This window comes from Phacochoerus africanus, chromosome 13, assembly GCF_016906955.1.
Source record: "Phacochoerus africanus isolate WHEZ1 chromosome 13, ROS_Pafr_v1, whole genome shotgun sequence".
Classification (NCBI taxonomy): Eukaryota; Metazoa; Chordata; class Mammalia; order Artiodactyla; family Suidae; genus Phacochoerus; species Phacochoerus africanus.
This window is the reverse complement of record NC_062556.1, coordinates 32607102-32631090: the sequence shown is the minus strand read 5'-3', so window position 1 is coordinate 32631090 and position 23989 is coordinate 32607102. Positions and strand designations below refer to the sequence as shown.

Genomic DNA, 23989 nt, shown 5'->3' with positions numbered 1-23989 from the left:
TATATGACATTTAGTATTCCATATCCAAAATCTTTATTTTTAAATGGCCTTTATAAATTGAGCTAAAGTATGAACAGTATGTGAAAATTCATAGTGAATTGTTAACTTTACATTGTTTAGAAATAACTACTTGAATCCTGAATTCTGTGTGCATTGTAGTTTCATTTTAGGGGCTATAGTATATCTTTATTTACATTCGTAACTGAGATGACAACTATAATAACTGAGTTCAGATTGAAAAGATTGTACTATCTTTTACCCAAAGGCTTGATATGGCCTATGATAAATAAACATAAAAGTAAAATATGAGTTATAAAGTAACTATAAACTAGAATATATTAAGATATAAATAAAAATTAAAGTAGATGTGTAGGCTTGAGGCTTTCTGATGGTAAAAGTGACATACAAAACATAGTAGTGAAACTTTTCGTGAGCTAAAAATTGTGGTTTCTCTTACTAGCCAAAGCTGAGCTTCTCAAGAAATTTTGTAGTGTATCATTATAAGGGGAAAATATGATTTTGAGCAGTGTTCTTTTAAACAGTAAATGGAAGATCAGTTTCATGAGGATCTTTGTTTTGGAGCCATCTCTGCCTCCTCGCTCTCCCCCTCCCCTTCCTCTATGAATATGTATTCAGAGCCTCTTAGGGGGTCACTTTCCAAGAGAACCCTCATAGTAGGATACATATGTACTTTTCAGTTACGGTGATGCCATCTTTAATTTAGTCAGTATAGTATAAATACCTTACCTTGTGATGGCTTGGCTTTTTAAAAGGATAAACCTCAGACGCTGTATAAGAATGGACACACTGTTTACCATTCATAACATCCTCCAAAGGTATTACTAGACTTTAGATAAATTTGGACAATAAGCAACTGGAGATTTCATTCTTTTTTCAGGACCTGCTCTTGATTAAATGCAAATTAGTATCCTTAGAAATCCATTCAGCAAATGGTAGGTTCTTGCCTGACCAAAATGCCCACCCAGAAAAATTTGTATGTGGTTTGGTGTTGAATTAGTAATTTTAGAGAACCTCTCTCTAAGCAGGTCCAAGTAGATCAGCATTCTAGCAAAGAAATGAGTTGATTCAGCCATCAATGTTTAACATTGTATTAAATATATGAAATGATTTTAACTGGTTATTTAAAAGGCAGATGTTATCAATCTGCACACAGTGGCTATAGTATGGGTTTAACAATACTAACTAATGTCTACTGAGATGTGTGATTTCTGAATGACAGATTATCCCAATCAGTACAATTGGATGATAGAGCTTTAAAATGTAGCTCTCTGTTCTAGGTAATTAAATAGACTACCTGTATTGGGAAAGTAAATATAAATTTTGGAAGAGCTTACCAACTATAATAACTAATTTCTACCAGTTCATGCTGTTATTTGGCGGGGGCGTGGGGGGGTTTACAGGAAAAGTCAGTATTGATTCCTCTAAAATTTATCCATATTATCACTGAGGAAAATCTTTCATTCTTAGCAGCAGTGGAATATGCAGTGAGTTCATCTCAAATGTGAAGTTATCAAAGGTTACATAGTAATGGGACCGGAGGTGTGGGAGTTAGGTGTTGAAGGCAGTGGTAGTGGGCCAGACTGAGTTTTATGTTCTCTATTTCTATTGTGTGCAATTTTTATCTGGTCTGTATATTTCTTTTACAAGCACAGACTAACCAAAAGTAGAATAACTTCACCAGTGCAGTGATGGGGAAGATTTTTAGAGCAAATGTTTAATTTGCATATTTGTTAATGCCTTCACTAACTCTAGAAAGTGATCACTTGAAATTGTGAGCAACTCTTCTTCTGGGACATTCTCAACCCTCAGTGCCTTCAGAAAAATACTGATGCATCAGCCCCACATCAGATCAACTACTTCAGCACAACTGGATGTGGATCCGTATTAGTGGCATTTTTTTAAAAACTGCCTCAGGTGATTTAAATGCACAAACTGAACTGAGAATCACTTTCTCTGTCTTCTGCCCTACTTAGCCCAGAATGAAAGATCCCTGATTGGTGGCCTGGAAGCAACCAACCAACAAATACAAAAAATCAAAACCTAACCAACACAGAACAAAATTCAAAAAAGAAATAGCTCTACTGGAGTTCCCGTCGTGGCCAGTGGTTAACGAATCCTACTAGGAACCATGAGGTTGCGGGTTCGATCCCTGCCCTTGCTCAGTGGGTTAACGATCCAGCTTTGCCCTGAGCTGTGATGTAGGCTGCAGACGCGGCTCGGATCCAGTGTTGCTGTGGCCCTGGTGTACGCCAGCGGCTTCAGCTCCGATTAGACCCCTAGCCTGGGAACTTCCATATGCCGCGGGAGCGGCCCAAGAAATGGCAAAAAGACAAAAAAAAAAGAAAAAAAGAAAAAAGAAACAGCTCTACTTCCTCACTTAAGGATGAGAGGTAGAAAACATTTCCCTAAACTGCTGCTTTTCTTTTGTGCCATGCTGGGCACTATTCTGAAAGTGAAGAGAAGGAATGAAAGGAGTATGAATCTCAGGCACATGGTAGAACTGAAATAGTCCAGTGCCCTGAGTTTGTTTGGAGGAATTGACCTTGGAAGGTAGAGTTTCAGTGATTACGAGAAGCAGAAGGCAAATGCAGTTTATATTTTGCATTATCTGTCACAATCACACAGATTACTGCTGTGAATATTTTCTGTGAAATTTTGATTCTTATATATCACCTTTTCCTTTACTCTGTGAAGTTATTTTTAAGAGCGACTTCTGCCAAACAAATCCATTGTTCCATCTGTATTTAGCATCTTAGAAGGATTTTAGAGGGATTTTTATTCGTTATCAGAGTGGAAAACCATACAAGTAAGTTTTGGCATCCTTTGAAATTAAAGCAGTTTTTGGCCAAAGACTTGCAGATAACAAATGCCTTTCTTATTTTACATCCAGCCAATTAAATCACTGAAAAATACTGACTTCCAAAGCAATGTGAAACTATTTAGAATCCTTAACCCTCTTCGATTCATTCATTTTTACAATTAATCTCTAGCATTTTCCAAGAAATATTTAATTAACTTTACTAAGTAGTGTTTTTGATAAATTTTATTCACATTACCTTTGTTTTTTTCAGTTTCTATTAAACATTGAAAATTAGAATTATTCTTTAAACAATTATAAAAATTATAGGCTTTAAATATTAGCAGCAAATGAACTGCTTATGTGCTGTCATCTTACCACTCCCAAAACAAGCATTGCCAATCTGTCAAACTTCCTTTCCCCCAGACAGACAGCCTCAGAATCTTCCTTAACACTGTGCTTACTGATAGCTACTACTCATCAAAGGTAGCACCCAACACGAATCTTACCAACAGTCTCTGGTTTAATATAGTCTCCTGTTTTTGCATATTTTATACATGAAAGTCAAAAACTAAACAAGAGACCCCGTTGTGAACATGTATTCTTAGGTGGCAGGGAAGAGTCTGATGATTAAATGGGTGCACACCAAAACCACACAAAGACATCACAAGAAAGGAAAATAACAGATCAATATATCTTATGAAAATAGATATTAAAATCCTCAACAAAATATTATAAATCAAATAAACATTATATAAAAAGAATTATGTAGTATGACCAAGAGGGATGTATTCCAGGTATGAAAAGCTGAGAAGGAGTTAATGCATCTATTATATCAACAGTCTCTAAAGAAGAAAAATCATTTGACAGTATCAACATATGCAGAAAAGGCATCTAATCAACTCCAGTACCTATTCATGACAAAAACTTCCAACAAACTAGAAATAGAGAACTTCCTCAAGCTGGTAACGAACCTCTACAAAAACTACAGATAGCATCATATTTAATGATAAGAAGCTAAATATTTTTAGATCAGGAACAAGGAAAGGATATTCCTTCTCATCATTTGCATTTAGCATTGTACCAAAGGTCCAGGCTTAAAGCAACAAGATAAAAAAAGGATATGAAAGTGTACAGAGGAGTTCCCATCTTGGCTCAGCGGAAATGAATCCGACTAGGAACCATGAGGTTGCGGGTTCGATCCCTGGCCTCGCTTTGTGGGTTAAGGCATTGCCATGAGCTGTGGTGTACATCACAGATGTGGCTCGGATCTGGTGTTGCTGTGGCTCTGGCGCAGGCAGGCAGCAACAGATCTGATTAGATTCCCTAGCCTGGGAACCTCCATATGCCGCATGTGCGGCCCTAAAAGGACAAAAGACAAAAAGAGGTGTATGGATTGAGAAAGAATAAATAAAATTATCTTTTATCATAAGTAAAATGAATGCCTGTGTTGAAAATCCCCAAAAATTGACAAAAAGGGGGTGGGGGTGGGGAAAGAAAAACACTTCCTGGACCTAATAATTAGAACAAAGTTTCTGGATATAAGATTGACACTTAAATGTTGACTACTTTTTTTAATGTAAGCAGTGAAAAATCGGACATTGAAATTAAAAGCAGAATATCATTTACTTTAGCACCAAAAACTATTTAGGTATTATCTACCAAAATATATACAATATTTGAGGAAAATGATAAAACTTTGATGAAAGGACTTAAAGATCTAATAAATAGATATCTCATGTTCATGGAAAGGAATATTCAATATTCTTAAGGTGTCAGTTCTTCCCAACTTTATTTCTTCCCAACAATATCTACAGAGCCAATGCAATTTCAATCAAAATGTCAGCAGGTGATTTTGTGGATATTGACACACTGATTCTGAAGTTTATATGGATATGTAAAAGGCTTAGCATACTCAATACAATACTGAAAAAGAAAGAGAAGGAGGAGATAAGACTGACTTTAAGACTTACTATAAAAGTACAGTAATTGAAACTTTAATATTAGAGAGGAAAGAAGGTGGTCAATGAAACATAACAGAGAACCCAGAAATAGACCCACACAGGTGTAGTCAACTGATTCTTGACAAAGAAGCAAAGGTAATTTAATGGAGAAAGAATAACTTTTTAAATAAACTGGTGCTGGGAAAACTGGATATTGTTAAGTTGGACTCCATTAAAATTCAAAACTTCTGCTCTGTGAAAGACACCATTAGAATGGCTAAAATCCTAAACACTGACAACACCAAATGCTGCTGAGGATGTGGTGCAACAGGAACTCTCATTCATTGCTGAAGGAAATGCAAAATGATACATCCTCTTTGGAAGACTGCTTGACAGTTACAAAGATAAACATAGATTTAAATAGGATTCAGTAATCACATTCCTGTTCTAGCCAAAGGAGTAAAAAACCTGCATACTAATGTTTGTAGCAACTATATTCATAGTTGCCAAGATTTGGAAGCATTTTGAGAAGTCCTTCAATAGGTGAATGTATAAATCCACTGAAACAGTCATGCAATAGACTATCAAATTAGTGATGAAAAGAAATAATCTCAAGCCAAGAAAAGGAATGTATTATGAGGAACACATAATACTAAGTGAAAGAAGCCAATCTGAAAAGGCTACATAATCTTGATTCCAACTGTATGGCACTCTGGAAAAGAAACATGATAGTAAAAGATCATGGTTGCTGAGGGTTGTGGGAGAGGGGGAAGACGGAAGAAATGAATAGTTGGAGGACAGGGCATTTTTTAGGATGGTGGAACTATTCTGTATGACACTGTAATGGTAAATACTTGTCATTATGCATTTGTCAAATCCCGTACAACTATAGAACACAAAATGGACTCTAGTGTAAACTGTGGTTCTTAGTTAATGTATCCTTATCATCAATATTGGCACATAAATATGGGAACTGTATTTTCTGCTTAATTTGTCTTAAAGCTAAAACTGCTCTAAAATATAAAGTCTGTTAATTTAAAAAATAGAGAATAAAATCCATTTAATTTAAAATTAATTTACTTAGTCTGCTTGTATTAACTAAAGCAGACTGAACTATTTTAACTATCTTGTGAAATAAGGGAGTAGTATAAACAGAACATTGAACAATACAGTAGATAACCTGCAATAAGGTAAAATTTTACTAAAATGCAAAAATGCTTTTCATGTTGCAGTGTCTTTGCTCACTAAAATCCAAGAGAAATGTGTTCAAAATATAATTCAGAGAATGTGTGTCTGTGGGGATGTGGTAGAAACTAGTATATTTTATAGAAGTTGATGTTATTTAAAGCATTTTCTTGCTTATTTAATTTTTTTTCTTTTTTTTTTGTCTTTTTGCCATTTCTTGGGCCGCTCCCGCGGCATATGGAAGTTCCCAGGCTAGGGGTCTAATCGGAGCTGAAGCCGCTGGCGTACACCAGGGCCACAGCAACACTGGATCCGTGCCGCGTCTGCAACCTACATCACAGCTCAGGGCAAAGCTGGATCGTTAACCCACTGAGCAAGGGCAGGGATCGAACCCACAACCTCATGGTTCCTAGTAAGATTCGTTAACCACTGCGCCACGACGGGAACTCCCTGCTTATTTAATGTTTCAATGCTCATCATTTAAAAATGAAAACTACAAAAATTATAGGTTGTTTTTATATGTGAAGGCCACAAATTTAATATATATTTTACCTAATGTCAGTTTATCTCTACCTATCTTTAAAATTATTATGAAATTTTGGAGTTCCTGTTGTGACTCAGTGGTAAAGAACCTGACTATTATCTATGAGGATGTGGGTTCAATCCCTGGAATTGCTCAGTGGCTTAAGGATCCCGTGTTGCAGTGAACTGTGGTTTGGCCACAGACCCATCTCAGATCTGGTGTGTAGCCTGGGTGTGGCTTAGGCCAGCAGCTGCAGTTCCTATTTGACCCCTAGGTTGGGAACTTCATATGCCACAGGGGCATCCCTAAAAAAGAAAAAGAGAAAACAAAAAAAGAAAATTTTTATGAAAATTTTATTGTAATATTAATGGTTATGGCAGTGACATAGATGGTGCTGTGTCTTGTTTAATTTATGTTAAGATTTTAAATTTTCATCCATTTCAGATAGATTACAGTATTTTTGAAAAATTTAATCAGCACAGTGATTATTTTTTTAAAAGTGTATTTATATATATATATATCAGAAAATAGTGTTTATAGTTGTAGTTATCTTCACTAGTGAAGTTGAACCTACATGTTGATTTTTTAAGCTTCATATCTGAACAAAAATGATATATTCTTTGGCAGTTCATATTCACACATCCACTTTTTTTTTTTTTGTCTTTTTAGGACCAAGCCTGCGGCATGTGGAGTTTCCTAGGCTCAGGGTCAAATTGGACCTGTAGCTTCTGGCCTACACTATAGCCACAGCAATGCAGGATGTTAGCCTCATCTGTGACCTGCACCACAGCTCATGGCAATGCCAGATTCTTAACCCACTGAGCAGGGCCAGGGATCAAATTTATGTCCTCATGGATACTAGTTGGTTTCATTATCATGGAGCCACAATGGTAATGCCCACATAACTACTTTCATGCGGATACATTATATTAGAGATGTTTCAAACATAACAACAAAGCATTTTAAGGTAGAATATGATGTTAGTAAATATACTTGGTTAACTCGTTAATGATGAAACTTTGTAGTTGCATTCAAAAATATTCATGTAATGTAATCTATTAGCAATATTAACATTATTAGCACTGATCTATTAGCAATATAGAAAGCCTTTGAGTGGTAAGATTCAGGTGGCATTTTATTAATTTTTTATAGCAAAAACAACAAAAAGAATGTCATGCTTTTAGAACTAGAAATGACCTCAGGGTAGAGATGTCTGTTTTTAGAGGCTTCCCAGCTAGAATTAGCAGGTTATAGGGCTTCAGTATTTTAAATTGTATTAATGAACACTCTTTTGTTGTCTCAGTACCATTTTTATCCACTGTGGCTTTGAGAATTTTGTTTCTTTTGTTATATAATAAATAATCTGGATTAAATAAAGATTTTTTTTTTAGAAGAACTGTATTTTATAGTGGTTAAGAGCTTTGAATTAACGCAGATATGGGTTCACATCTTGGCTCTGCTGGATGGTAGCTGTGTAGTCTGAGGTATGCTGCATGAGGTTCCAAATCTTTTTTCCCTCAGTTCCTTCCTCATAGGGCTGTTGTGTTTTTTAAGCACTTACGAGGAATTATATTATTGGCTGGTCCCTGTGTCCTAGTAAGTGCCACACAAATAAGATGGGCTGGTTTTGTCCTCAGCAGTTAATACTGTTCACAATGTAAGTTCTTCTAGAATGTTCATGGAGCTATTGCAAACTCTTGTAATTTTGTCATTTTTCTGGTATCAGCAATGTCTACAACATTTACAGAGTCTGCTGTCTTGATAACATAATTAGAGTATAAGAATATAATAATAGAGAAGAGTTATTCATTTGAGAATGTTTGTAAGATAAAAGTTACATTATTCAAAGCGTAAGGAGTTCTAGTTCTTTGGATTCTGAAAATCTCCAGGAAGATACTTAGTTTTTGTTTTAGGAATTTTCTGCCTTGTGACTAAAACAATGGAATATTCTTTAGATGTCATCCAAATTTTACTGAATACCTTAAAAAATATTCCAAAACCTTGCATTGTAGCTGGGGTTCTACTCTAGACTGACAACTAGGACATGATTTATTACAGGATCTGCTTTTAACATTATTTTGTCTGGAATGAACAAAGCAGTTGAAGAAACTCCATCCATCTTTTTGTTTATTTGACATCTATGCCACATTAAATGTACCTTAAAGAAACAATATATAAATAAGAAATTCTCCTTAACAGTGATGATTCCTCATCAGTAAGATAAATCTCTTGACAGTGATACAAAACGAATCCTGTCAAGCAATGTCGGTGAAAATTTAAATAAAGCATATTTTTTAAAACTTAAGAATAGATTTTTAAAGCAAATATTTTAGCTTCACTTTCTTTCCAAGAGTTAGCACTACAGAGTATGCTCGAGTTGTTCCTTCTCTTTAGCAAAATTAGCACCATCTTTCAAGCTTTGCTTGTTCCAGCTCAATCGCTGATTATCTGTGTGAATAACTAGTAGGAATAGAGTATGCCCTTTCATTGTCAACGTTTATCAAAAAGTGAAAAAAAATTGAGTAAGTAAATAAAGACTTTGATAAATATATTTTTGTTGTGCTTTCATACATTTCCATATGCTTTCTGGAAGGGTTTTTTTGTTGATTGGTTGGTTGGTTGGTTTTTGTTTCTTGAGTTTTGTTTTGTTTTTCAAGTGATTTGGAGGAAGGAAGGAAGAGAAGAGAGTAACTGAAGCAGGAAGAATACCTTGCCAGCATGGTGAAGTTTTTTCCTGATAATTTAGGAAATAAGTGAAGAATCTCTGTCTTGGAGTTTAGAGTTAGACAGTAGTTTATAAATATATAGTATGCATTATCAGCAAATGGTCACTCTGTGTTTCTTAACCTCTTATCTTTTATTGGGTGATTTTTTGAAATTTATTTATTTAGGAAATTGAGTTTTTTTAAGTGTCATAATTGTTAAATGCAGATTTTTGGAGGGTTGGGAGACTTTTACTTCTATGTATTATTCAGTTTATTATTTATTATTCACTATTTATTATTCACTAAGTGATTTTTTGTTTTTTGCTTTTTGTCTTTTTGTCTTTTTAAGGTCACACCCACGGCATGTGGAGATTTCCAGACTAGGGGTCTATTTGGAGTTGTTGCCATCAGCCTATGCCACAGCCATAGCAACGCCAGATCTGGGTCCCATCTGTGACCTATACCACAGTTCACGGTAATGCCAGATCCTTAACCCATTGAGGGAGGCCAGGTATTGAACCCGCAACCTCATGGTTCCTAGTTGGATTCGTCTCCAGTGTGCCATGACAGGAACTCCAACACTAAGTCTATTTTTAAATATTACACAATTACCAGAATGTGAGTTGCTATTCAGTTGATGTTTTCCATAGTTACTGCCAGGATAGAACCCTCTTCCATAAATGAGTGTTTAGCTTTATGATTGTCTCTGAATACTTGGATCTGTGTTTGACCTGCATCCTTAACATTCATTAAATTGGTAGATGCTATAAACTATTCTAATTCTGAATTCTTCTTGCTCATGAATAAAGATCAAGATTGATCCAGTTGCTCATTGTGGGATCATAGAGATTTCTTGATAACATAATTAATCCTAGCAGTTGCTGGCCATTAAGCTCCATCACAAATAATACTGGACAGCTCTTTCCAGGATTTACAAATCATGGAGGTAGATGGTACTTGTCTTAATCAACATTCTACACAGGCCATGTGTCTAGGTTCACATGAACAGACCATGATAAGGAAGGTGTAAACTGGTGACAGTCAGGATCTGTAAGTCCACAGAAGGACCAGTTATTCTCCAGTCAGTGCTACGAAGGAGGAGGTGGGGGAATGAAAGACTTCACTTTAAAAAAATAACAAAAACGAAGGACAGTTTTTATGCTAACTCCTGGTGGTACCAGAGGAAACTATTATATTTGTGAAAGTTTGCTAGTTTTACCCGAGCCTTTTCCATTAAAGATGATAGTGTGAATGAAATCATAGACTTGAAAGATAACTTTTATAAATTGGATTAACATTCTCAGTGTATGTGAAAGCTAAAACTGAAAAGATTGTAACTCACTCAAGCATGCAAAAATAACTTCTGAATCTAGATAACTAGGTTTCTTCATTTTTATTCTAGTATTTTTTTTTTCTTCTCTCTTTTCTAGGGCTGCACCCACAGCATATGGAGGTTCCCAGACTAGGGGTCTAATCGGAGCTGTAGCCGCCGGCCTATACCAGAGCCACAGCAACACAGGATTTGAGCCGTGTCTGCAACCTACACCACAGCTCATGGCAACAGTTACATCAGATTCTTAACCCATTGAGCGAGGCCAGGGATCAAACCCACAACCTCATAGTTCTAGTTGGATTCGTTAACCAATGAGCCACGACGGGATTTTTTAAAATAGGTTTTGCAATGTCTACTAACACTTAAGTCCATTATAGTATCTATTTAATATTTTTGGAGTGCAAAGTGAATGTAGAATTTCCTTTTCCTGTCCATTTCCATGTTTTCACTTTACTTGTATAAAACTGAGCTCCGGTAATTTGCACAAGGCTACCTAACTAGTTAAAGGCAAATTTTAGTGTTAATGTTTCAGCAGATCATTCACACAGATTAGTGGCCATCAATCCAGATGATAGAATCCTTTTTTGAGGAACGCTTTTTCAAAACACTCCGATGAATATTATGATTTGTGTTCCTTTTAAAAGGTATCAAATAATGGACTGTGTTTATATCAGTCAGTTTTTAAGTGCCAGGAACCATTTTTTTGGTTTGCATGTTGAATAGGCCAGTGTAGCATTTGAACCTATTTGAAGAGTAATCATGTGAAAGCCAGGCTGTCTAGGAGGGTAGCTCTGTGTTTCCAGGGACAAGATAGTTTTTGAATTTATTAAGTTGTATATGATATTCACGATGGCACAGAATATCTCTCTTCCATAATTAGATAGTAACTTTCACTTGATATTTTGTTAGTGGTATAATATTTAGTGACATAGAATTAGAAAAAAATTACAGATGGATACACACACACACACAGACATATATTTTTTTAAATAGGAGATTGTTGGAAAGCAAGCAGGTGAATAGGGCTGTGTGCAGTTAAGTTTACCAAGAATTTCCAGCTCTAAATTGAATCCTGGTGTCAAGAATGATTTTCCCCTCTTATGTGTGTATCTGATCTGATTACTTATTTATAAGGAACACTACCAGCTTATTTATTTGTCTTTGTATTCACACTCAACATCCCCTACCCCGAAGCTGACTCCTAGTCATTGGATTGTAGCCAGCTGCCTCACCCTTCTGATTCATTCCTTGGACATTTCATATTAGGATCTGTCCATCCTGGTGTTCTCTTGAGCCCTCCGTTCTCCTGTCTTTTATTCTATGTACTTATCTGTGTTTATTTGATTAACTTTTTAGCTTTGGGGGCTAAGAGCTCACAAACGGTGCTCCTAGAATAGTTCACTCCTCTAGGTTGTAACTTTTCTCTACTGTTTATCACCTTCAAGGGATGAGAGTTGGTTCTTGGGGAGCAAAAATATCTTTCCTATCTGACTGTTTTTATGAGTGATGCACAGATGTACATGCAGTAATAAACAGATATATAGTGTAGGTATCCTTTTAAAATTTCCCATAGGTAAAAATGGCTAAAAGAAATACACTGTAAAAAAAACTACTTAGCCATCAGTAATGTAAAAAAAAGTTGAGAACTTGTTCTACCCAGATGTAATCAACATCCTTCCCTGATTTCTCCACTTAGATCTTACTAGAAAGCTTCAAACTCACTTGTCCAAAGCTAAGTCTCTTTTTTCTTCATTGCACCCAAATTTTTTTCTCATCTGTTGTGTCCAGTTTGACTAATCGGCCTCCTGTGGGTTCCTATGCCCACTCTGTCCCATTCCTAAGGCATTTCCTTAGCTCAGGCTGTCTTCTCCCCATGCAGGATTATTGGTACAGCTTTTAAATTATTTGTCCGGCTTCTGTTCTTACCCTCACTCTAATCTTTTATCCGCACTGTGATAGAGGGAGCTTTCTACAATGTACACATATCTGATTATCTCTCATCCAGTTTAAAAATTCCCAGTTCTCAGAGATCAGAATCCTGTATCCATAGCATGGTCTGCCTGTCTTAACTTTCTGGCCTTTGCCTTTCTTCCCAGACTTCTTTTTCCTCTTCCCTACTTGCCCTCCCTAGCACACTTTTATTTGAAGTCACTCTGACTCCTCTAAAGTGCCACTTTTTCCTTACCTCTTAGTCTTTTTCACATGCTGCTCTGACACCGTGCCTTTGAGTTTTTTCCCTCCGCTTCCACAGCCCCGTACAACTTCTTGTGCACGAGCTTTCGGTTCAGATCCCGTGTCCTCCTAGGCATACTTTGTGATTGTTTTTACTATACTATCCATCACACCTGTGGAAGTACATATTTTCTATTTTTTTTTTTTTTCACTAAATGGCTTCTTGAGGAATGATGTTTGTTGTAGCTTCTCCAATTCCTACTCTATCTAGTAGGCATTCTATAAATATGTGAAAAATGAAAACAAACAAGTGTGCAGTATTGTTTTAAATGCTGACATAAGTTCCTAGGTTGTCCTGTTTTCCTGGGCATTTCATCATATGTTTTCTTCTCCATGGAATATTGAATACTAGATTGACTTATGCTTACTCCTTCTTTACAGTAATTTTTTTGCTTTTTAGGGCCACATCCACAGCATATTGAAGTTCCCTGGCTAGGGGTCGCATTGGAGCTACAGCTGCTAGCCTACACAAAAGCCATAGTAGTGCAGGATCTGAACCACATCTACAACTTAACACAGCTCACAGCAACGTCAGATCCTTAACCCACTAAGAAACGCCAGGGATTGAACCCACATCCTCATGGATACTAGTTGGGCTTGTTACTGCTGATCCACAATGGGAACTCCCTACAGTAAATATTAATGACTTAGACCAAACAACAATATGTGAAGAATAGCTTTTCAAGTGTTTAAATATTTGCTTTTCAAAAGTAGAATTAACTGATTTTATAACTCATATCTTATCTATAAAAACAGTATTAAATTTATTTAAGTAGAGAGATTATCCAATATTTTTGACTCTGTAATTTTTTCTCCCTTTCACTCTATTTAGCTAAAGGACACGAGATCAGCAGATCAGAAAACAACACTACTTCATTTTCTTGTGGAAATTTGTGAAGAAAAGTACCCTGATATCCTGAATTTTGTGGACGATTTGGAACATTTAGACAAAGCTAGTAAAGGTTGGTGCTTTTATAGACATTTTAGTGCTCTAGGTCTTTAGTTGGTACTTCGAAGACAGAAAATAATGCCTTTTATTTGAACATACTTGCCACTTTGACACAGTGTTTTCATAGTAAGTATGTCATTTTAAAAATAAAGTTGAAGGACATTTTATGAATTATCATTATTGGAGCTTAGTTATTGAAGTTTAACTTGTTTGATTAGATAATGAGGTTCCATATTCAAAAATACATAGTTCTTTAGTTTAAACCTTTTGAATACCTACCAGCTCACCCATTGCTGCTAAGCCCTCTCCGCCCATGGCAGTGCAATGCTCCCTGGGTAAGTGTCATTCACAGACATTTGGGACTATTATGCATTTGAGTCAAGCACCTTGTTCTGAAAGTCAATATCCCCCTTGGCCTGAAAATTGTTTCTTCTAATTTAAATTAATTTTTTAATTAAAATATAATTGATTTACAGTCTTGTATCAATTTCTGCTGTTCATATATGTATACATACATATATATATATATATATGTATATACTTCTTCTTATACTATCTTCCATCATGGTCTATCCTAAGAGGGTGGATATAGTTTCCTATGCTCAACCGTAGGCCAGAATTTTAAATCTCCATCCACCTACCTTGCAGGTAGAGCCTGCTTTGTTTGTCTTGGGAGGCACCAAACAGCCAGAGCTTCCAGTCGCTGCTTCCTAATGTCCCAGTTTCCAACCTGCTTCTTAGTTTGTGCTGTGGACTTAGATCAGATTATAGAAAGGGTCAGGGAAAGGAAAGGCCCTATTTTTTATATTTGGTTTGAATATGACTTAAATAATTTTTCATCACCTGAAGAACCCAGATTTGACTTTTGTATCATAACAATTCTGTGGACAAAACTTTACTTGCCTGAAAAAAAAAAAGAATTTATGGATACACATTTGTATGAAGACATGCAAATGTGTGTGCATATACATTTTGGAAAACATCTCATTTGGACTGGTGGAGTATGTATATTCTTTTTGTAGAGGCCACTGGGTCATTTGTCAACTTAAAGGAGACTTTTCCTGTATTAAAGTGGATATTTCTTCTTAAAATGAAAAAAATCACTTTTATCATTTTATCCCCCATTTAAATTGTTTCTTCTATAAAGTGAGGATTGTAGCACTTGTTTTTCAGAGAGGCATGTGATTAGATGAGATGTTCTTTGACACTTTTTCCTGAGATGTCTGTTTCTTTTTTTCCCCTTTTTTAAAAATTGTAGTTGATTTACAGTGTTGTGCCAATTTCTGCTATACAGCAAAGTGACCTAGTCATACTTATGTGTCTATATATACGCATATATGTGTGTGTGTATATATATATGTATATATATATACATTCCCTTTCTTATATTACTTCTATCATGTTCTTTCCCAAGAGATTGGGTATAATTCTCTGTGCTGTACAGTAGGACTTCATTGTGGTTTATTTGAAGCATATATCTTATATAGCCTTTTGGAAAAAAAAAATGCTGGAAATAGTCTGGATTTTTAAAGATAAAAAATAAACTTTTGGGAGTTCTCGTCGTGGCGCAGTGGTTAACGAGTCTGACTAGGAACCATGAGGTTGTGGGTTCGATCCCTGCCCTTGCTCAGTGGGTTGGGGATCTGACATTGCCGTGAGCTGTGTTGTGGGTTGCAGACTCGGCTCGGATCCCACGTTGCTGTGGCTCTGGCGTAGGCCGGCAGCTACAGCTCCGATTCGACCCCTAGCCTGGGAACCTCCATATGCCATGGGAAGAGGCCCTAGAAAAGGCAAAAAGACAAAAAAAAAACCCAAAAAACAACTTTTAACTTTTCACTCTTGCATCCCAATGTTCTAATGATACTGAATTACTCCTTACTTTGCCCTTGTGCCACGTTATAATGTTCTTGGTATAAGAAGATAATATTGACAGAACATTGTAAATAAAGTATAATAAAAAAATTAAAAAAGAAGATAATATTTATACGTATATGTGTATTTTAAGGGAATTTAAGAGGGGAAAATGTTATTTTCTCATATTAAGCAATGTGAGATTGGGCAAAAGAGCACAGAGAAAAAAACATTAAAAATAACCTACTCTTACTCAAAATAGCTTTTAAGAAATAGTTTTTTCATTCAAAGAAGGCAACTTCTTTTTTTTTTTTTTTGTCTTTTTAGGGCTGTACCTGCGGCATATGGAAGTTTCCAGGCTAGGGGTTGAATTAGAGCTGTAGCTACTGGCCTACATCACAGCCACAGCAACATCAGATCCAAGCCACGTCTGTGACTACACCATAGCTTATGGCAATGCTGGATCCTTAACCCACTGAGTGAGGCCAAGGATTGAACCCACACCCTCATGGATCCTAGTTGGTTTGTTATCACTGAGCCATGACGAGAACTCCTGGAAGGTAGCTTTCTTAAAATGAAATTTCTGAAATTTTGAAATAAAATTTGAGTAAATGGGATGAATGAGAATTAAAAATGGGTGTTCTTCGAGAATATTAAGCTTAATAAGTAACAGTACTAGATGAAGAAGTGTTGTAAAGTGCCTCGAAATATAGATGGATTTCTTTTTCTGGGGAAAAGATGGTTGAGTGGTTAATAGCTTATATCCGCATTGGGTCCTCAGCAAAAATTAAATCAGTGTGGACATTTTCTGATAATAGCTATTTGCATTTCTGATCACTTCAACCATCTTTCCTACTAGTTCTAAAACTGAACAGTAAGCTGGAACTTCTCTTTCAGATATATTTTTGTATAATTTATGGTCTCGCAGTTTTGGCTATAAGTTTTCAAAATGTAATTTATCAATTTGACTCATTTGATTGTACTTAAAATTCTGCATAAATACTACAATATTTTGCTTTTGAAAAACATTCAACTTTCATAAGTGCTTGGAGAGTTGTAACTTGGTAATGAGAGTCTTCTGTTTGTTTTCCTTTTTGGTGTGTCTATGGGGCATTCAGGGGGCCTGGGAGGTTTTAGTCTCCATCTGTTAGAGCAGAGGCATGCATATGTGTATGGGTCAGCAGATACTGTGAATGTGTTTCACAGGGAGCAGCCAACTTCATATTTGAAACAGAAAAGCCAGCACTGAGAGATTTTTTTTATAGTGTAGGTGATTGTTGAGCATAATTTCTTTTTATGATTACTTTACTTATTAATGTATGAAATTTTAGAGTATAATATGTAATATTTTGAATGAAATAAGTCTATGTTTGCTTTGGAGAATTTCAGTGCTCTTACATTATAGATCATCATTTGAAAGTTTCCACATTTGAAGTCTCCTCAGTGAGCTATCACATGAATTAAGAAGTACCTTTGTTTTTGAGACATAACAAATCCTGGCCATTAGATACTCCTGGATCAGCAGGGAGAACTTTCATTGCAACTAATGAGCTTACCCGTATGACAATTTTCAAGAATCTACTTCATTAGGGCTGCTTCTTTGCTGAAAGATAATGGCTTTACAGCCTTTCTGTTGTATTTCAGTGAAAATATTTGGGGTCATTATTGTATTTCTGTATACCCTTGTAATATTTCTTTCCTTTATGGACTTCTAAGGGTTGAATACATTTTCTCTTGTCTAAACAGTTAAAATTAATGAACCTCTAATATATGATGGTTTTATTGATTATTTCATAGTAACTTGTTTCATTATTAAATTGGAATGGTATTTTATTAATGAATAGAAAATATGACCAAACTTTGAGGGGTCCGGAGCAACTTAAAATAACACCAAGGTCAACTTAAAGCATCAGCTTGTTTAGCTCATGTCCTTTTTAAGGTTATTATAGCTCTATCATATATTTCCACTCTTCCCTAGATAGTTAACCCTGAATTCTAGAATGCTATGCTAGTTTAGTCTGTAACTCACTTAATCAGTGAACAAGTACGTGTTGTGTGATTACTGTGTCTGAAACAGTGCTCTTGTCTTGCTGCTGGTCCAAGGTGTAGTTTCTGTATCTTGGTGCAGCTCAGGTTACCTCATTCACATCTGGCTTCTGCCCCAGCTGGCTTCTCCCTTTTTCTCTCATTGTACTTGGCTTCCTCCCCTTCTTCTATGCACCCTCTGAGTATTACTGCTACTATTAACCTAATACTAATTCATTCTCCTTTTTTCTCCCTGTAGCTTCTCCTTAGATGATCCATTTAATCCACAAGGGCTTAAATACCATCATTACACTAATGACTTGCAGATTTGTGTCCCAGACTTCCTTCTGAGCTCCACACTTGTATATCCAGCAGCTGCCTTGTCCTCTCCAGCTGCCTCACAGTGTGCAGACCATGATATGCCATAAAATGTCATTCCTGTTTCCTACTCCTTTACTTTCCCCCCAGATTGTATTTACTTGAGAAAGCCCTTTTTGGCCTACTTGCTTCTTCTTTCTTTTTTCTGATTTTGCTTGTCTCTGTATAGCCTCAGCACCCTAGCTAAGAGCTCAGTGGTAGATTCTATGGGAAGTGGCAGCTGTGGCCTAGCATGTTGTCTAGTTCTTACCTTTGTCAGGTGCTTTAAAGTAAATGCCTCCTTCCCTCTGTGCTTTTTACTAGTACTTGCTGGGAACCTCACTTAAGTTTCTGTGTATTCAGATAACTTTAGGATGAATTCATAGATTTTCCAGAAAATCTTAGACCACTATTTAAGAACTACTACTCTAGATTAGAGACAATTCTTGGAACTGCTTGGAATGAAACTAGCTTCTAAAGATAGGGCAATATTCAGTGTATTATCAGAGTGGATTTGATGATTGCCCATTGCTAATATTTTTTTTTCACTTTTTCCATTTCCACATTTTCTGCTTTTAGGAGCATTCTTTGATGTTGTATCTTTGATTTTTGTTCGCTCCACTTTGTAGACCTCTGCTTTTAAGACTGTTTGCTTTTGGCGGGTAATTCCTTAGTCTGACCCAAATATTTGTCTACTCAAGTACATCTCCTAGATTTCAATTCCTTGTGACTTTCCAACATTTTATGATAAATGCCTTACTAGATAGTGACTGTTTGTCTTTTATTCACCTACTGTGAGCTCTTGGAATGCCTAATTTCCAGGTGGCTGCCACCTGGAAATGCATAGTATTTGAAAATTTCAAATTCATCTGCTGTAACAAGCAGAAACTATTTTCAAAGCTTCCATTAACCTCCTTATACTCTAGACTTTCAAAAGTACCAATTAAAATTTATTAGCAGGGTTTATATGAATTTTAGATATCCAGCATCAGTTAATAATTTAACTGCATTTTATATTTAAATATATATTGAAAATACATAGACATATTTATTGTATAATAGAACTAAAAATACAACTAATATTGTGTTAGTTGGAACCATTATGTCATGGAGACTAAAGTTGGAGCCTCATAGTTTTGTGAGATAATTCTTTTGATGTTTCAAATCAATTCTAAAATATTAGAGTTTTTTAAAAAATACGCATTCATGTATGTTTCTACCAATACAATGAAATAAGTTGACAAAACACAATGTTTGTGGGGAAGGCATTTACAGTAAGATAATTTAGTTAAAGAAGACTATGATTAGGATATTGATTCAATTGAATTGTCAATAAAGAGCACAAAATCTATTGTGTTGTGAGCTGAATTCTATCCCTATATATTGAAGCCCTAACCCCTACTACCTCAGCATGTATATTGAGATAAGGCCTTCGAAGTAGTGATTATGTTAAAATGGGGCCCTCAGGGTGGCCCCAAATATAGTCTGAGCTGTGTCTTTGTAAGAAGAGGAAACTTGAACACAGAGAGACATCAACGGTGCACATACACAGAGGACCAGGCATAGCTGGTCATAGGGCATAGCAAAAATGCGATCATCAGCAAGCCAAGGAGAGAGGCTTCAGAAGAAATCAAACTTACCAACACCTTGATCGTGACTCTTAAACTGTGAGAAAATAAGTTTCTATTGTTTAAGCCAGCCAGTATGTGGCATTTTGTGATGGCAGCCCTAGCAAACTAATTGACAATAACAACGCATTTTTCTTGTTTACAGTTTTGGCTTTGGAATAGTGTGGCCTCTGCTGAATGGTTTTTGAATTATCAGATAATTTGAAGAACAGTCATAGGCCTGCTGAGTTGGATGTTCACTGGCAGTCAATTTAGGCATATCAAAATTCCTTACATGGTTTTAAATAATTACAAGTATGCCTCAATTCCCTTTTTGAATAGGCATCACACATAAATTAGTACATATATGAGGAAATATTGAGGTATTCTAAATAAATGTATTCATAAGCATTTACATTTAATTTTCAGGGTGAGAAATGAGGCATTTCCTAGATCTTATTTTAGAATGCATTCATTTACATTGGACTAAGTATACTAAGTTTTTGTTTTGTATTGTCATTTCTTTTAGTCACTATATCCCTACACATATTTCCACATTTTTGCCTGTTATGTTACTATAATGTTTGTAATTTTCTTTTAAGCGAGTAACTGATAAAGACTAGTGACTCTCTGAACTATTAGTTGACACTTTTCTCAAATGAGGTATGAATACATTTTTTTTTCCTTTTTTTTCTTCTCATTACCCTATGGAAATAGAGTAAGTATTTGATGTCTCCCACTTGAGTAGCACTGATTCCACATATAGATGGAGAGTAAGATGCTATGTCTAGAAAGCTAGTCTATGACTCCTATGTAGTTAGGTCTCAGTGATCTATTTTGACTATTTTTAGCCATCTAATACATATATCAAGAACTGTAAAATAATTTTAATATTACTATAAGCCAAATAGAATAAAAAATAAATTTACTTTTAAAATGTAATTCACATGTAGGTTTACATATACTTATTGAAAGTATAGTCTGTGTGGAAGTTTATATTCAGGAAATTAACTCTTGTAACATAAAAAGGTATAATGGGAATTCCTGTTGTGGCTCAGCAGGTTAGGGACCCAATATAGTGTCCCTGAGGATGTGGGTTCGATCCCTGGCCTTGCTCAGTGGATTAAGGAATCTTCTGTGGTGTACACTGGCAGCTGCAGCTCCAATTCAACCCCTAGCCCAGGAACTTCCATATGCCACAGTTGTGGCCCTAAAAAGAAAAAAAAAAAGGTATAATGAAATATAACTGGGCTATTCACGGGTAATTGCAGGATTTATGGAAAATATTTATAGTGCACTGGGGGTGCAGTATACTGATAAAGAGCCACAAGGTCCAAGTTGTTTGATGGGCAACATTTTATTTAAATCCTGCTAGTTTATTTCCAAGGATTATCTATGTAGTGTTGGCATCAAAAGTTCAAATTGGAAATTTCCATCTGAGGTTGTATTGCATTGTTTTATGGTGCAAATATAAACTATTTTAGAAGGCAGTGAGAGAGACTGTAGAAAGAATATGGCCAAAATCCCTAGAAGGATTAAGGGTTCTGTGGACTGACATTGAAGAACACTGCCATGGAGGAACTACTTGCAGCTAAAGATTGCTTTTTGAGATACCGAGCTAGGAACATTTCCTGAATTGGCTGCTGCTTGGGCTGATAGATGATGATGAAGAAGAAAACCACATCGGGAAGACCTCTATATCTTTTTGGAGGTTAGCAGACTGAAAGTGGCATCAATACAACATTAATCTTTTCGAGAAACTAACAGTTTACAGTGTTTGTAGATTTTTGGCCAGCTGCAGATTTGAAATAGCTATTCGAACAGTTCTATCAGTGTCACCCATGAGCCATAGCGAACATCAAGTAACAGGACAGGATCAACAGTGACGACCAAGGTCTTGGAGCTCTCCTAGACTGCTGTCTGGGAAGCAGTATTTACTGTACTCCAGTTTTACAACATGAAAATGAGAAATTGCAAACAGGGTAGCTGAAAGAAAATTTCAGAACAAGGGCTTTCTGAAGGATAGCTAACACAACAAATTTGTATACTATAAAGGCGCCTGAGCAGTGGATGTAGCAAACACAGTTATGGCTGTGTGTACAGTATCTCATTGCTCACAAGGTTGATATGTAACCAACTGGGTAAAGAGGCATGGAGCTGATAAGATGCTAAAGGTAGAATTGTCAGCTGCTTCCCAAAACCAGACTGTGTTCGTGCAGCTTGTAAAATCTTGGATTAGTAGTTATATTAGTTTCCTAGGGCTGCCATAAACTGTCACCACAAACCAGGTCACTTTAAACAACATAAATTTATTCCTTAACTGTTCAGGAATGTAGAAATCTGAAATCAAGGTGTCAATAGGATTGGTTTCTTCTGGAGTATCTCAGGAACAACCATTCAATGCCCCTCTCTTAGCTTCTAGTTACTGCCAGAAATCCTTGGCATTCTTCTGTTCCACTTTCATATTGCTTTATTCTCTAAGTCCCTCTGTCCTCACTTTTCCTAAATCCAGGATGATTTCAAGTTGAGATCTTTCACTAATTCGCTCTGCAAAGATCCTATTTCAAAATAAGTGATATTCCAGTATTCCGAGCAGAAACGGATTTTGAGGGCACACTGTTCACCCCACTCATCATCCTTGTCATCAGTCCACTAAGTGCATGGAGGCAGCACTGTCATCTTTGCGGACTATGAAATAGTTAAGGCTAATGGTACTGATAGGTAGTATATATGGAAAGTGTTTATATTATATTGTGAATCTTTTGATGTTTAAGGGTTATTGCTAATTAGCTTGTGAAATACTTTTTTTCTTATATGCAAATACTAAACCAGTTAAACCAGAAATTTAGAATATTTTTATTGGTTTTTATTGATAGGCAGTGACAATTATAATAATTCCAATAAATTATTTCAGTGGATAAAATAAAAATGTGATCCTGGGAAGATTATAGCATTATGTTATGGGAGAGGCCATTATCACAGGATAGATTCTGAATCCAGGCAACTGAGGTTCTAACCCCAGCTCTGCCTGTTGCCAGAGGTATAATCTTGGATGAGTTTCTTAGACTCTCCAGGATTCAGTTTTCTTATGTATAAGATGGGGATATTGTATGTAATTTAGAGGTTTATTGTGAGGATTAAATAGGTTTATATGTGTAATTTTAAAGCTTGTATAGCATCTAATAAGCACTGTTTCTGCGTTTGTCGTAGTCGTTGCTGTTATTTTTCAGTGATTATATCTTGTTTACATAATCTGCCTAGGCTGCCATTAATGATGCAGGTAAACATGGATTTCTGTGAATAATATATTACTATAGAATGGTGTGTTTTTTTGGCCTTGCCTGTGACATGTGGAATTTCCTGGGCCAGGAATAGAACTTGCGCCACCAAGGCAACCTGAGCTGCTGCAGTGACAACATCAGATCTTTAATCACTGTGCCACAAGGGAACTCCTAGAATTTTAATATATAGTCTCAAAAGTTGTTTAAACAGATTCCACCTGTGTCTTGCCTGAAATTTATGCAAGCTTTAGAATTCAAGGCCAAGAATTTTGTAGATTCATGTTATTGAAAAACTCTTGCACTTTTCTAAAAACAGAGGAATAATATACATATAGGAAATTGCACAAATTGTAAATGTACAGCTAAATGCATTTTCACCAATTGGATATACTAGCATGGGGAATGGCATTTGGAAAATGGATTCTTTTTTTTTTTTTTGGTTTTTTGCTATTTCTTTGGGCCGCTCCCGTGGCATATGGAGATTCCCAGGCTAGGGGTCAAATCGGAGCTGTAGCCACTGGCCTACGCCAGAGCCACAGCAACGCGGGATCCGAGCCGCGTCTGCAACCTACACCACAGCTCACGGCAACCCCGGATCGTTAACCCACTGAGCAAGGGCAGGGACCAAACCCACAACCTCATGGTTCCTAGTCGGATTCGTTAACCACTGCGCCACGACAGGAACTCCTGGAAAATGGATTCTTTTTAGCCTCTGTGCTAAGAAACTCTATTTTTATTTCATATTTTGAGCTTTGATATAAGATTTCCTTTGAAAAGTGTTTCTATTACTAAAAAACCTTTGAGAACAACTAGTCTCCAGGAACTTGTAGTTTTTTTTTTTTTTTTTTTTTTTTCCTGGAGCTGTTTGGATGTTATGGAAATTTAAATTTACCAGCCCAGAATTATTAAGACATATCATATGGAAATTTGAATTAAAACTGAAGATAAATGACACAAGTAATAGGAACATCTAAAAGATCTTTACTCACCTTTATAGAAAAACCTAAAGAAAATGTCTTCTTAGATAATCTTCCTCTCTCACCTTAGAAGCAGAAATTTAAAATTGATCAATTGGGAGACCCTTGTGTCATATAAATATGTCTATCACTGTGATGGTAGCTTTTCAGCGGTTGTCTGTCAAACTACATATTTTACAGATAAAAAAGAACTATTGCTCATT

General features: G+C 36.1%; 1 protein-coding gene across 2 annotated transcripts in view; it reads left to right on the top strand.

Annotated features, from left to right (window-relative positions):
• Positions 1-23989, top strand: part of DIAPH3 (diaphanous related formin 3) — a 503501-nt gene that overhangs the window by 288883 nt on the left and 190629 nt on the right. For both annotated transcript variants that reach the window (XM_047756273.1, XM_047756272.1), the window contains one exon: positions 13572-13701. In XM_047756273.1, the coding sequence (XP_047612229.1) occupies positions 13572-13701 (130 nt within the window). The remainder of the gene's footprint in view (positions 1-13571; positions 13702-23989) is intronic.